The 13,934-nt window shown below is 45.3% G+C and overlaps 1 protein-coding gene across 2 annotated transcripts in view; it reads right to left on the reverse strand.

Annotated features, from left to right (window-relative positions):
- Positions 1-13,531, reverse strand: part of TNKS (tankyrase) — a 320,206-nt gene extending 306,675 nt beyond the window's left edge. For both annotated transcript variants that reach the window (XM_065597440.1, XM_065597439.1), the window contains exon 1: positions 9,166-13,531. In XM_065597440.1, the coding sequence (XP_065453512.1) occupies positions 9,166-9,652 (487 nt within the window). In that variant the 5' untranslated portion in view covers positions 9,653-13,531. The remainder of the gene's footprint in view (positions 1-9,165) is intronic.
- Positions 13,532-13,934: the final 403 nt, after the last annotated feature.

Raw genomic sequence — 13,934 nt, forward strand, 5'->3', positions numbered from 1 at the left:
GTTTGTTGCATGGGTTGGTTCCTGAGTTAGAGTTGCTATGGTGCGGTGCGTGGTTGCTGGTGAGAGGTAAGGTTGGCGGGTTGTCTGTGGGCGAGGACTGGCCTGCCTCCCAAGGTCTGTGAAAGTGAGGGATCATTGTCCAGATCTACAACCCATCCTGGCTCCAGTTCATTTGCAAATTTGACACCATCAGATCAGGATTAAACAAAGACTGTGAATGGCTATCCAACTACAGAAGCAGTTTCTCCTCCCTTGGTGTTCACACCTCAGTTATTGCATAACTCAGTGCTTGCAAAAATCATGTGCAACATCATCCTGGAACATAGTAAGAAACAGAACTCCAACTTAGAGAAGGAAGCAGGTTTTAGACCTCTGAATCATATCTCAGACATATTTTAGAACAAATTCTGGAGTGGCAGGTGTGACGGGTTCAGGTACAGGGACCCCTGATGTGCTGAATTTACCTCTGAGCCCGTTTTCCCTGCCAGCTTGGGATTTCAGAATCCTTTCTTGTTCAGCCAGACACGCTAGCCTGCTGCAGCACAGACTCAGGTCTGGTCCACACCCCCAAAGCTGAAGACTTTAACCAAAAACTTCACAGTAGGTCACCTATCTTCAGCACCCAGACACCCAGTTCCCAATGGGATCCAAACCGCAAATAAATCCATTTTACTCTGTATAAAGCTTATACAGGGTAAACTCAAATTGTCTGCCCTCTATAACACTGATAGATATGCACAGCTGTTTGCTCCCCAGGTCCATTTCATATCTTAAGACTTAAAAAGAAAACTTCAGAAAGTTATCATGAAAATTCACCTGCCCAGGCACAGAGTCTACTCACCCGTCCTTACCACAATAGTGGTATCCTATCACCTATTCCATCAAAACAAGTCACTCAGCCCAAATAAAGTGTTGCAATACTGATCTAAAAGGTTTCGACTGTTTGGCCTTCTTCGGCATAAAGAGGCAGCCTTAAAAAGTAAGGTTTCAGAGTAGCAGCCGTGTTAGTCTGTATCCGCAAAAAGTAAGTTAACACGGCTAGAAGTAAACCATCTAATAAGAACAGAATCACTATAGCGTCTTCATTCATTTGTGAAAGCGCACTTACAAAAGGGGGGGGAGGGGAAGAGTATGTCTCATCTTCAAGCTATTTCAGTTTTAGAAGAGAAACTTCTTTTCCTTGATCTTCAGAGAAACGGAATTACAAAGTACCTTCTGGCAAAATTTTTCACTACTGCTTGTCATGCACCAGGGAGCTGAAATCCAGTACTCCAAGTTCTTCAGGCTTTTAGATCCAAGCACAGCGATAGCAGGTAAGAACATGTGATATCCCCTAACGGTAGGGATGCACTACCCTTGAATCCTTACAGTCATAAGAACAGCCATACTGCATCAGACCAAAGGTCCATCTAGCCCAGTATCCTGTCTTCCAACAGTGACCAATGCCGGGTGCTTCAGAGGGAATGAAGAGAACAGTTAATCAAGTGATCCATCCCTTCGCCCATTCCCAGCTTCTGGCAAACAGAGGCGAAGGACACCATCCCTCCCAATCCTGGCTAATAGTCATTGATGGACCTATCCTCCATGAATTTATCTAGTTCTTTTTTTAACCCTGTTGCTGGCCTTCACAACATCCTCTGGCAAAGGGAGGGGGGCGCACAGATAGCTCAGTGGTTTGACCGCTGGCTGCTAAACCCAGGGTTGAGTGTTCAATCCTTGAGAGGGCCATTTAGGGATCTGGGGCAAAAATCTGTCAGGGACAGTACTTGATCCTGCTAGTGAAGGCAGGGGACTGGACTCAATGACCTTTCATCCCTTCCAGCTCTATGAGAGAGGTATATTTCCATATATTTATATTTAAAGAGTTCCACAGGTTGACTGTGTGCTGTGTCACTTCATAACAGAGCAGAAAATAAAGACTCCAAAAATAAAAAATAAAAAAACCAACCTCAATGCCTCAAGGAGACACTGCAATAAAACAGTGTAAAATTAACCAGCTCCTCTCAACATTGTTTACTGCCAAACTCCAAGGAAATTTCTAAAGGAGGTCTCACCAGAGCAGCAGAGAATCAAGGTATTTTTCCCTTCTCTGAAGACACCATTTCTGCTGGATTTCTACTCTTCAAAGGGAACTATCTTGGTGAATGTTTAAGAAAGCAAGCATTACAACTCTGACAAACAGTAAGAACAGGGCCAATGGCAACAAAGTAAATGCTAAATATAGAAGAAGGGTAAGAAGACACCTCCATAAATGGTACTTTTATAGCCCGTAAGTTGCATCCAAAAGCAAAATACTACAGCGTGGCCAACTCAAAAATACTGATCACCAAAAAGATATTCTAGAGGGCAGGAATGTTTGAGCACCACTGCTTCAGAAACAGACCAAACCCAAGCCAAGTAATCATGCTTTGTAGAGTATACAGAGTGAAGATTACCCGGCTATTTTTCCTATGTCTGAAATCAAAACCCCTATTAGGCAATGAATTGAATGAGTCTTGTTATGGCCAGCCATTTGACATGGTCTTTTAGTGACAGCACTGCCAAAAAAAAGATGATGAATAGAAATAAAGTTGGGTGGACTTTAAGCACTTGAATCCACCTAAAACACAGCCCCAGTCACTGATCATGTGGGATAAGGCCCCATCAGAATGGGTACATGGATGTGGTAAGAATGCTGGCAGAACAACACTCATTGAGATGAAACTACCACCACTTTAGAGAGGAATCTCACATGAGTCTGTAGCACTACCTTACCCTTGTAAATATTCAATACCAGATGGATCGCTGCAGCCTGTAATTCATTCATATTACATGCTAAAGTCAGTGCCTCTACAAAAATGGCCTCCCCCACCTAAGAAGTCTGAGCTCCCAGTTAAAGTGGCTCAAAAAGTAGCTTTCAGCTCCACATTAATATCCCATCACACAAATAGTGGAGGCTTTCAAATGAATCATGTCCTTAGAAAGTTTGTTTCCGTTAAGATTTTGAAAATCCAATTGTGAAAAGATTCAAATACCAACCTTAACTCTGCCCTACTATCACTGTGTACCATCCTAGCAAGTGAAAGCCCTCATCAGTTGCCATGAAGAACTTTGCTTTAATTCCTATAGTTAACAGAGCAAAGTTCTCTGCACGTTATACAAAAGATTTCAGCAAGTTATTGTGTTCTGGGAAACAGATATGTTGGAAAAAAAAAAAAACTCCAAAATTGTTAGACAGTGAAGTACCTTAGAGTGACCAAAGCAGCAACATGAATGGGTATAGCAGTATCTCCTATGATGGTCTACTAACTTGGTTGATTTTAGGGAAAGTGTGATGAGCAGACAAACTGACAGCTCTGTGCTGAGAGAGAGGAAAGGAGGCTGCCATGAAAGAGTCACACAATACATCTCCTTTATGGAAGTTGGAGCAAAATAAAAGCTCCCCCTGCTCAAATTTATGTGATACTTTGACCGTCTCTAGATCATTCATTCTATCCACAATGGCTAAAAGGGAATTCTTTGGGCTGTATACAAAGAACAGGATTTCCAGCTCAATTACAAGAATGAACAGGACAGGTACAGTGGGGTTTTCAGTTGATGAGTGGCAAGTAATATTAGATTCATAGATAAGGCCAGAAGGGACCATTGTGATCATCTAATCTGACCATCTGTATAACAGAGGCCAGAGCACTTCCCTGAATTAGTTTGATTTACATCTTTTAGGAAAACATCCAATCTCAAAAAGCAGCTGTATGTGGCCCATACTAAGGGAAGAATGAGGAGGGAAGAAACCACTTGTAAAAATTTCAAGTCTGTTTTTACATATTATCTCTCAGTCAGAACCAGCACACTATTTACCACCAAAACACATTGTAAGTGTTCCCAAACAAAAGGGATACACATTTTCACAACCTCCCCTACACCTACTCTAAAGCTTTAATTTAAAAAAAAAAAATGAAGTCTCTAGACCAGGGGTGGGCAAACTTTTTGGCCCGAGGGCCACATCTGGGTATGGAAATTGTATGGCGGGCCATGAATGCTCATGAAATTGGGGGTTGGGGTGCAGGTGCAGGCTCTGGGGTGGGGCTGAGGAGTTGGGGGTGCAAGAGGGTGCACCGGGCTGGGACCAAGGGGTTCAGAGGGTGGGAGGGGGATAAGGGCTGGGGCAAGGGGATGGGGCATGGAAGTGGGTCGGGGGGGCAGACTCCAGGCAGCGCTTACCTCAATCAGCTCCCAGAAACATCGGCATGTCCCCCCTCCGGCTCCTATGTGGAAGCACGGCCAGGTGGCTCTGTGCACTGTCCTGAGCGCAGGAACCGCCCCTGAAGCTCCCATTGGCTGTGGTTCCTGGCCAATGGGAGCTGCAGCGGCGGCGCTTGAGGTGGGGGCAGCATGCGGAGCCCCCTGGCTCCCGCTACGTGTAGGAGCTGGAGTGGGGACATGCCGCTGCTTCCAGGAGCCATGCGGAGTGGGGCAAGACCCCAACCCTGTTCCCTGGCCAGAGCAGGGCAAGCCCAGACCCCGTTTCCCTTAAGGCTCAAGGGCCGAATTAAAATGTCTGGAGGGCCGGATGTGGCCCGTGGGCCATAGTTTGCCCACCTCGGCTCTAGAACATCTTGCTGCAAAAAAATATAACCTTCAAAACATAAGCCTGTCACTAGGCTTACAAATTTTAAAATTAAATTAAATTAATGGAGATATCCTATCTCCTAGAACTGGAAGGGACCTTGAAAGGTCATCGAGTCCAGCCCTGTGCCTTCACTAGCAGGACCAAGTTCTGATTTTGCCCCAGATCCCTAAGTGGCCCCCTCAAGGATTGAACTCATAACCCTGGGTTTAGCAGGCCAATGCTCAAACCACTGAGCTATCCTGGCATCTGATTTTAGAAGTTAAACAAAAACCAGAAGGAATAATCTAAGAAACATCCAGTCCTTGCCAGCTATTCTTTCTCTACTTTCTGGCAGCCAGAATCTTCACCCTCCCCACTAATGGAGGCAGAGAACACAGGCAAATAAAATTCACTTTCACTCCCACATGCACTCCTCTTGAATATCTGCTTGTGAAATTCAACAGCCCACTTAATAGGCCCCCAGCCAGCCCCTTAGCCACCACTGCTGCTCCCCCCTACAAATGCATACTCCCCTTTCAGGGAGATGAAGTTCCTCAAATGGTGAGTGGGAAGAAGAGCATCTCCTGTCCATGAAGATGTCCATAGTCCCAAAAGAGGCAGCTCCAGAAAGAAATGTTCCCTGTGCTATCTGAATAAGGAAATAAATGTGACTCCTTACTCACCATCCATCCTCCTGACGTGTCAGAAAGACTCCACCATCCAGATACAGCCTAAAAAGTCACTTTTACCCTATTGATTGCTGATGAAAGGAGCTGTTAAACTCATCTCAAGCCTCTAAAGATAGTTTTGCTGATTAAACAAGCTGATATATTAAACATAATTGTTTCAACAGTGTATCTTGAATTTTGCAAATAATTGCTCCAGAGTATTGTGCAATCTTTGCACTAGAGAGAGAAAGAAAAAAAGCATTTTGATTCCTAATGTTCTTTTCTCAGGGGCTATTTTTCTTCTCTTTCCCTTGTAACAGAGAAAGATTTGTGAACCTAAAACTTTATAAAGTTAAAAAACACTCAATGCTTTTTACTAAAAAACCTGAAGCCAAAAGACTACTATTGTAATAAATTAATTCTTCTAAATTTGTCACTGTTGCTAAAGAAGCAATGTCTGAATTTGAACAGTCAACAGGACTGTGAAGGGGGGGCAGCGGGGGGAGAGCAGGGACGGGACAAAAGACCAAGGCCCAGAAAAAAATGACTGGAGAATGGAGCCTTATCAACAGCCAGAGGCAAAATCCATATACAAGTGACTGCAGGCTGGGTTTTGGATTTGGTTTTTTTGGTTGTTGTTTTTTTTTGGGGGGGGGGGTTGTTTCTTTCTCTTTTATGTTAATCAGCAGTGCCACTGGTGTTTTTCTCTTATTTTCCTGTTTATTTTCCAGGAAAATAAGAGAGTATAGTGACTGTCTGGTTTCACCCACATAGTTAGTACTTGGGCATTTAGTGCACAATCACCATCAGAAATCAGATGTCCATGACTGACATTTGCCGACACTTTCAAAGGCAGGACCCCCTAATACAGAAGTTTATCCTAACACCTTCCCAACATATAAACGAGATCCACTAGTACCTGATGTGATTCTTATCAAACTATGATAACTTACATGGCATCTAAAACGTGTCTAGTCCAGGGGTTCTCAAACTTCATTGCACCGCAACTCCCTTCTGACAACACAAATTACTACATGATCCCAGGAGGAGTGTTTGAAGGCTGAGCCCATCCAAGCCCTGCTGCTCTGGGCAAAGGGGCCAAAGCCCGAGCCCCACCACCCTGGGCAGGGGGGCTCAAAGCACTTCATCCCCAGGCAGGGGGCCTGTAACCTGACCCCCACTGCTCAGGGCTGACACCGAAGCCTTGGGCCCCAGATGGTCACGACCCCATTTTAATGGGGTCATCGGGGCTGGCGTTAGACTCACAGTTTAGACCAGCAGTTCTCAGTCTATAGATACAGGCACAAACAGAGTTAAGTTTGATGTTGAATCTTCCAATAGTAAGTGTCCTGCACTTCAAGCAAGTTTTTGTTCTTCTGTTAGAATGTAGTATTGTTAAAACTGTTTTAAAGGGCAACATTCTCTCACATAAGTTTTGTTCATTTCCCCCTCAGTTAAAGTGGAAAAGAGTTTTTCATGGTCACAATCCAAGTGGCCGAATGAGTTTTGCTTGTAACTTTAGTGACACCTGTGTTTCACCAGTGATGCTCAAGAGTTTAGGCATGCATGAAGTATGTTGGTGAAGCTTTTATAAGCTTGAATTCAGGATAAGTAGGACCTCGTTGAGGCCAGTACCACCATGTCACGCAAAGGACACTTGACAAAATTACCATACCTAGTGATTGACATTGGGGGGGGGGGGGGGTTATGTCATTCAGTCATTCAATTTTTTGAAAAATTACCACAGACTTCAAAATTTTTACCATGGACACTTGTGTCCGTGTACGGACATGCTGCTGACCCTTGGGGTACGTCTACACTGGAAACTTCAAAGCGCTGCTGCAGGAATGAGTGCAGTCACCAGCGCTCCCGGTAATCCACCTCCACAAGGGGATTAGCTCCCAGCACTTGGAGCCTGTCTACACTAACGCTTTAACATGCTCAAACTTGCTGCGCTCAGGGGGGTGATTTTTCATCCCCTGAACCAGCAAGTTAGAGTGCTATAAAATTTAAGTGTAGACAAGCCCTTGGTTGAGGTCTCTGGAATTATCACTTGATCTATAGAATTTAAGGAGTTTGCAAACGATAAGCCCCACATTTCAGGGCTCTTTAGAATTAAGCTCCATCTGCATACTCCTTGGGGATAAACTGCTTTTACAAATTCAGCTAATATGAAGCTCAGGAGCTATAATGGCAGCATTTGGGGACTCAGGATGTGGGCTCCGCTCCCCAGAGAACCACTTTTTGACTCTGTACATTGACATATCCAGAATAACCAAAGCAATGTTAGTGGGAAAGGAAGCTGGACACATTTTGAAGTCTTTGAGGGCACATTCCTTAAAAGGGCTGATTTTTTAAGCAAGTCATTTTAGTGTGGTTAGTCCAAACTACATTTTAAAATGTAAATATTGATCATGGTGTACACATACAAATAGATTTTGTATTATTAAGAGTAATGCCTAGAGGCCACAATGTACAGCACTTAGTACAAAGAAATACAGGATGTGCCAGAGAATTCACAATCTGCACAAGAGCCAAGTCCAGAAATCATGTTAGTTAGTGGGCTGAGGCTATGGCTTATTTTGAATATCTTGCACATTTTATTGTTATTCCCTTCCCTATTTGTGTGTTTTTACACACTTGTGTCATTTTCAATAACCAGGACTATGTTCTTTGGAGCAGGATCTCGCTTTTTACTTCATGCCCACACAGACACAGCTGAATGGGGCCCAAGCTGATGCCCTAGGAACTACTGTACTACAAAGATCATCATCCCCCAAAGGAAGTTGGAGCCCAACTGTGTTCCAAAAGTGCCCCAATGTTACTTTCTCCCCTAATTATATGCACGCTAGTGGATTAACTTCTTGTATAACTAGTAATGAAGAACATTTTCATGGGCTATCATTATTTTGTTTCTCCATGATCCTTTATTGCCTTTTTTTTCTCCTTACCCAGTAAGTTCAAAGTATTATTTTTTGCCCTTGTTTGGGGGGGGACGACGACACATTTGAAGAGTCTGTTCTCACTTGCCTCCCCACCTTCAAGTGCTGTGAAGATTCCACCACTAAAGCAACTTTTGTGCTCAAGAGACCCTTGTTAACACAAAGATGGAACAAGATGTCTTGGACCTTGTGGCGTTGAAACACTGGAGAGCTACTTTCACACAAGTCCTCTTCAAACAGTGTGGAGATAGTATCTGTCCCTTCTCAACAACCAGAAATGATGACAGGACACAGACACTACATCTCTCCAAGCAAGAATAATCAGAAGAGAGTGGCTCACACGGACACCAGGAATATGAGTTTGAAGTAAGAGCTTAGGCAGAGAGCAATTACTGACATCACTGAGGGCTTACCTTAAGAATGCAGTAGTGCTTACAGTTACTAAACTGCTTTCCTTTAGGAAAAGGCCATTGACATACACCTACTCAACAGTTTGTTTTGAAGGGCTACAAACTTTTTTTTTAAATTAATGTTTGCGTTACAAGGAAAAGGGCCTGTAACATTCACCAGGAAGATAAGGAAAGAAAGAGTCATCCACAGATAACCAAAAACTTCTGTTCGCCAATCTGTAACACTGCTAACCTGACATTAACACATCCCTGTCAAGTCACGAGCAGACGAAAAATCATTAAGGTTTTTTTAAATGGGGGCGGGTGGGTCAGAGGTGGTTTCAGAGTCTCCAAGGCAGCAGTCTGAAGTGCTCTCCCCAAGCTCACAAGCCAGCTTTATCTGTTCTAGCTGAGCCCATGGGGATCTCAACTCCATCCTGTGACCTAGCCACCTCACCAACCCCACTGCCCAGCAGCTATACTGGGACAGGTCCCCCGGACTGGGCCGGGCCGCCCACCACCACGGAGAGCGCCTCCCGCGCAGTGACCCCCCTCCCCCGCCGGGCGGCGGCGCTCACCCGCGGCGAAGTGCAGGGGGGTGGATTTCCTTCCCGCCATGTCCTTGGCGTTTACGTTGCCCGTGTCCACCAGGCGCTTGACCCGGGTCACGTCTCCATTGCGACAGGCTTCGAGCAGCTCCCGGAAGGCGCCGCTCCCCGCGCCCGGCCCAGGCGACTCCGGGCTCTCGGCCGCCGGGCTGGAGGCCGCCGAGGACGACGATGAAGCGCTGCCGCTGCTGGTGGCCACGCTGCTGCTACTGGAGCCGGAGGCCGGCGGGGGGGCGGCCCCGGCCGCGCTCTCCGGCTGCTCCGGCGACAGAGCGCGCTCCGCGTCGCGACCGCCGCCCGAAGGGGGGGCCTCGCCCTCTGGCCCGGCCAGGCTGTGCCGCTGCGGAGAGGGCGCGGCGCCCGCAGGGGAGAGGCCTGGGCTGCGCGGCGGAGAGGCCGGCGCGGGGGGCGGCGGGTGATGGTGGTGATGGTGCTGGGACCGACGCGGCGCCGCCATCTTCCACTCCAGCCCTGTCACTGCGGCAACGGAGCGGCGCCCGCCCTCGCTTCCGGCCGGCGCAGCCAATCGCAGCTCAGGGCGCCCGGACGTGACGTATGTTGTTGTGGTGGGGAACGGGGAAAAGGGGGGGGCAGAGAAGAACAACGCGGGGCGGGGTTTGACTACAGCTTTTCGAGCCCGACGGCGGCCTGGCCCCGCCCCCTCAGGCCGCCTACAGCGATGAGAGGAGAGCGTGTGAAGAGAGCAGGGACCAGTACGCCACGCCCTGCCTCCCCCTTGCACACTCGCCCCTGCTGCCGCTGCCAGTCTCCCCTGCCACCCGTTTGCACACACACGTCGTTGCACGCTCACAGCCCCATGTATTTGCTACAAATACATTAGAAGTAAGTGGCAGACCAAGCACAGGGTAGGCCTGTGACTCAATGGGGGGGCCAGAAATAATAACGGGAAATGTGGAAATGGCAGAAGTGCTTAGTGACTTCTTTGTTTCGGTTTTCACCAAGAAGGTTGGTGGCGATTGGACATCCAACGTAGTGAATGCCAGTGAAAATGAGGTAGGCTCAGAAGAGGCTATAATAGGGAAAGAACAAGTTAAAAATTACTTGGACAAATTAGCAACAGAGGGTCCTGTGACACCTTTGAGACTAACAGAAGTATTGGGAGCATAAGCTTTCGTGGGTAAGAATCTCACTTCTTCAGATGCAAGTGAGGTTCTTACCCACGAAAGCTTATGCTCCCAATACTTCTGTTAGTCTCAAAGGTGCCACAGGACCCTCTGTTGCTTTTTACAGATTCAGACTAACACGGCTACCCCTCTGATACTTGGACAAATTAGATGTCTTCGAGTCCCCAGGCCTGATGAAATGCATCCTAGAATACTCAAGGAGCTGACTGAGGCGATATCTGAGCCAGCTGTGGCGCAAACGTATTATCTTTGAAAAGTCATAGAAGATGGGAGGCATTCCAGAAGACTAGAAAACGACAAATATAGTGCCCATCTATAAAAAGGGAAATAAGGACAACCCAGGGAATTACAGACAAGTCTGCTTAGCTTCTGTACCCGGAAAGATGATGGGGCGAATAATTAAGCAATCAATTTGCATACATCTAGAAGATAATGTGATAAGTAACAGTCAGCATGGATTTGTCAAAAACAAATCAAGAACATAAACATAAGAAGGAGATGTAGACCAAGCTCGATGAGCAAGTATCTCAGAGAGGTGATTAAGAAAAAGCAGAAAGCCTACAAGGAGTGGAAGATGGGAGGGATCAGCAAGGAAAGCTACCTTATTGAGCTCAGAACTTGTAGGGATAAAGTGAGAAAGGCCAAAAGCCATGTAGAGTTGCACCTTGCAAAGGGAATTAAAACCAATAGTAAAAGGTTCTATAGCCATATAAATAAGAAGAAAACAAAGAAAGTAAAAGTGGGACCGCTAAACACTGAGGATGGAGTGGAGGTTAAGGATGGCCCAATATCTAAACAAATACTTTGCCTCAGTCTTTAATGAGGCTAATGAGGAGCTTAGGGATAATGGCAGGATGACAAATGGGAATGAGGATATGGAGGTAGATATTACCACATCCAAGGTAGAAGCCAAACTCGAACAGTTTACTGGGACTAAATCGGGGAGCCCAGATAATCTTCATCCAAGAATATTAAAGGAACTTGCACATGAAATTGCAAGCCCATTAGCAAGAATTTTTAATGGATCTGTAAACTCAGGGGTTGTACTGTATGACTGGAGAATTGCTAACATAGTTCCTATTTTTAAGAAAGGGAAAAAATGTGATCTGGGTAACAGGCCTGTTAGTTTGACATCTGTTGTATGTCTTGGAAAAAATTTTGAAGGAGAAAGTAGTTAAGGACATTGAGGTCAATGGTAATTGGGATAAAATACAACATGGTTTTACAAAAGGTAGATCGTGCCAAAGCAACCTGATCTCCTCCTTTGAGAAGGTAGCAGATTTTTTAGACAAAGGAAACGCAGTGGATCTAATTTACCTCGATTTCAGTAAGGCATTTGGTATGGTTCCACATGTGGAATTATTAGTTACATTGGAAAACATGGGGATCAATATGAAAATTGAAAGGTGGATAAGGAACTGGTTAAAGGGGAGACTACAGCGGGTCATACTGAAAGGTGAACTGTCAGGCTGGAGGGAGGTTACTAATGGAGTTCCTCAGGGATTGGTTTTTGGACCAATCTTATTTAATCTTTTTACTGACCTTGGCACAAAAAGTGGGAGTGCGCTGATAAAGTTTGTGGACGACACAAAGCTGGGAGGTATTGCCAATACAGAGAAGGACCAGGATATCATACAGGAAGATCTGGATGACCTTGTAAACTGGAGTAATAGTAATAGGATGAAATTTAATAATGAAAAGTGCAAGGTCATGCATTTAGGGATTAATAACAACATTTTTTGTTATAAGCTGGAAGTAACAGAGGAGGAGGAGGAAGACCTTGTAGTATTGGTTGATCACAGGATGACTATGAGCCGCCAATGTGATATGGCCGTGAAAAAAGCTAATGCGGTCTTGGGATGTATCAGGCGAGGTATTTCCGGTAGAGATAAGGAGGTGTTAGTACCATTATGCAAGGCACTGGTGAGACCTCATTTGGAATACTGTGTACAGTTCTGGTCTCCTATGTTTAAGAAGGATGAATTCAAACTGAAACAGGTACAGAGAAGGGCTACTAGGATGATCCGAGGAACGGAAAACCTGTCTTATGAAAGGAGACTCAAAGAGCTTGGCTTGTTTAGCCTAACCAAAAGAAGGCTCAGGGGAGATATGATTGCTCTCTATAAATATATCAGAGGGATAAATACTAGGGAGGGACAGGAATTATTTAAGCTCAGTATCAATGTGGACACAAGAACAAATGGATATAAACTGGCCATCAGGAGGTTTAGGCTTGAAATTAGATGAAGGTTTCTAACCATCAGAGGAGTGAAGTGGAGCAGTGGGGGCAAAAGACATATCTGGCTTCAAGACTAAACTTGATAAGTTTATGGAGGGGATGGTATGTTGGGATAGCCTAATTTTGGCAATTAATTGATCTTTGACTATTGTGGTAAATATGCCAATGGCCTGCGTTACTACAGAGAATTCTGTTCCTGGGTGTCTGGCTGGTGAGTCTTGCCCACATGCTCAGGGTTTAGCTGATTGCCATATTTGGGGTTGGGAAGGAATTTTCCTCTAGGGCAGATTCCCTGAAGGTTTTTTTGCCTTCCTCTGCAGCATGGGGCACTAGTCACTTGCTGGAGGATTCTCTGCACCTTGAAGTCTTTAAACCATGGAGATATACACCTATCTCATAGAGCTGGAGCCCCCTGCCTTCACTAGCAGGACTAAGTACTGATTTTTGTCCCAGATCCCTAAGTGGCCCCCTCAAGGATTGAACTTACAACTTTGGGTTTAGTAGATCAATGCTCAAACCAAAACCCCTTGATTTGAGGACTTCAATAGCTCAGACATAGATTAGGGGTTTATTACAGGAGTGGGTGGGTGAGATTCTGTGGCCTGCGTTGTGCAGGAGGTCAGACTAGACCAGTGGTTCTTAACCTTACTGCAGCCTGCACCTCTTTGGTTCTCAAAATATGTTCTCGCACCCCTTATCAAAAATCAAACTATGTTCTCGCACCCCTTAAACCTAAAAAATATGTTCTCACACCCCTTAAGCCTAGATATGTTTTTGTTTGTATATTACAGTAATCATTAAAAAATGTATAATGTTAATAAATACATAGGTTTGATGAAACAAAGTAGTTGTACTTACGTGCCTGTGCTTAATTTGTGGTTTCAATGATTTACCTTCTAAAAAAATCTGGCATGTCTCGCACCTCCAGAAAGGGCATCTTGCACCCCCAGAGGGTGCGTGAACCCCAGGTTAAGAACCACTGGACTAGACGATCATAATGGTCCCTTCTAACCTTAAAGTCTATGAGTCTAACATAAGAAATCGTGTCAAACCAACCTGATAGTTTTCTTTGACAGGGTAACAAGCCTTGTGGATGGGGGGAAGCAGTAGACGTGATATCTTAACTTTAGTAAAGCTTTTGATACTGTCTCGCATGACCTCATAAACAAACTTGGGAAATGCAACCTAGACAGAGCTAAGGTGGGTGCAAAACTCTTTGGAAAACCATTCCCAGAGAGTAAAAAGAACGAGGAGTACTTGTGGCACCTTAGAGACCAACAAATTTGTTTGGACATAAGCTTTCGTGGGCTAAAACCCATTTCATCAGTTTCATGCAGTGGAAAATACAGTAGGAA

Source organism: Chrysemys picta, chromosome 5, assembly GCF_011386835.1.
Source record: "Chrysemys picta bellii isolate R12L10 chromosome 5, ASM1138683v2, whole genome shotgun sequence".
Classification (NCBI taxonomy): Eukaryota; Metazoa; Chordata; order Testudines; family Emydidae; genus Chrysemys; species Chrysemys picta.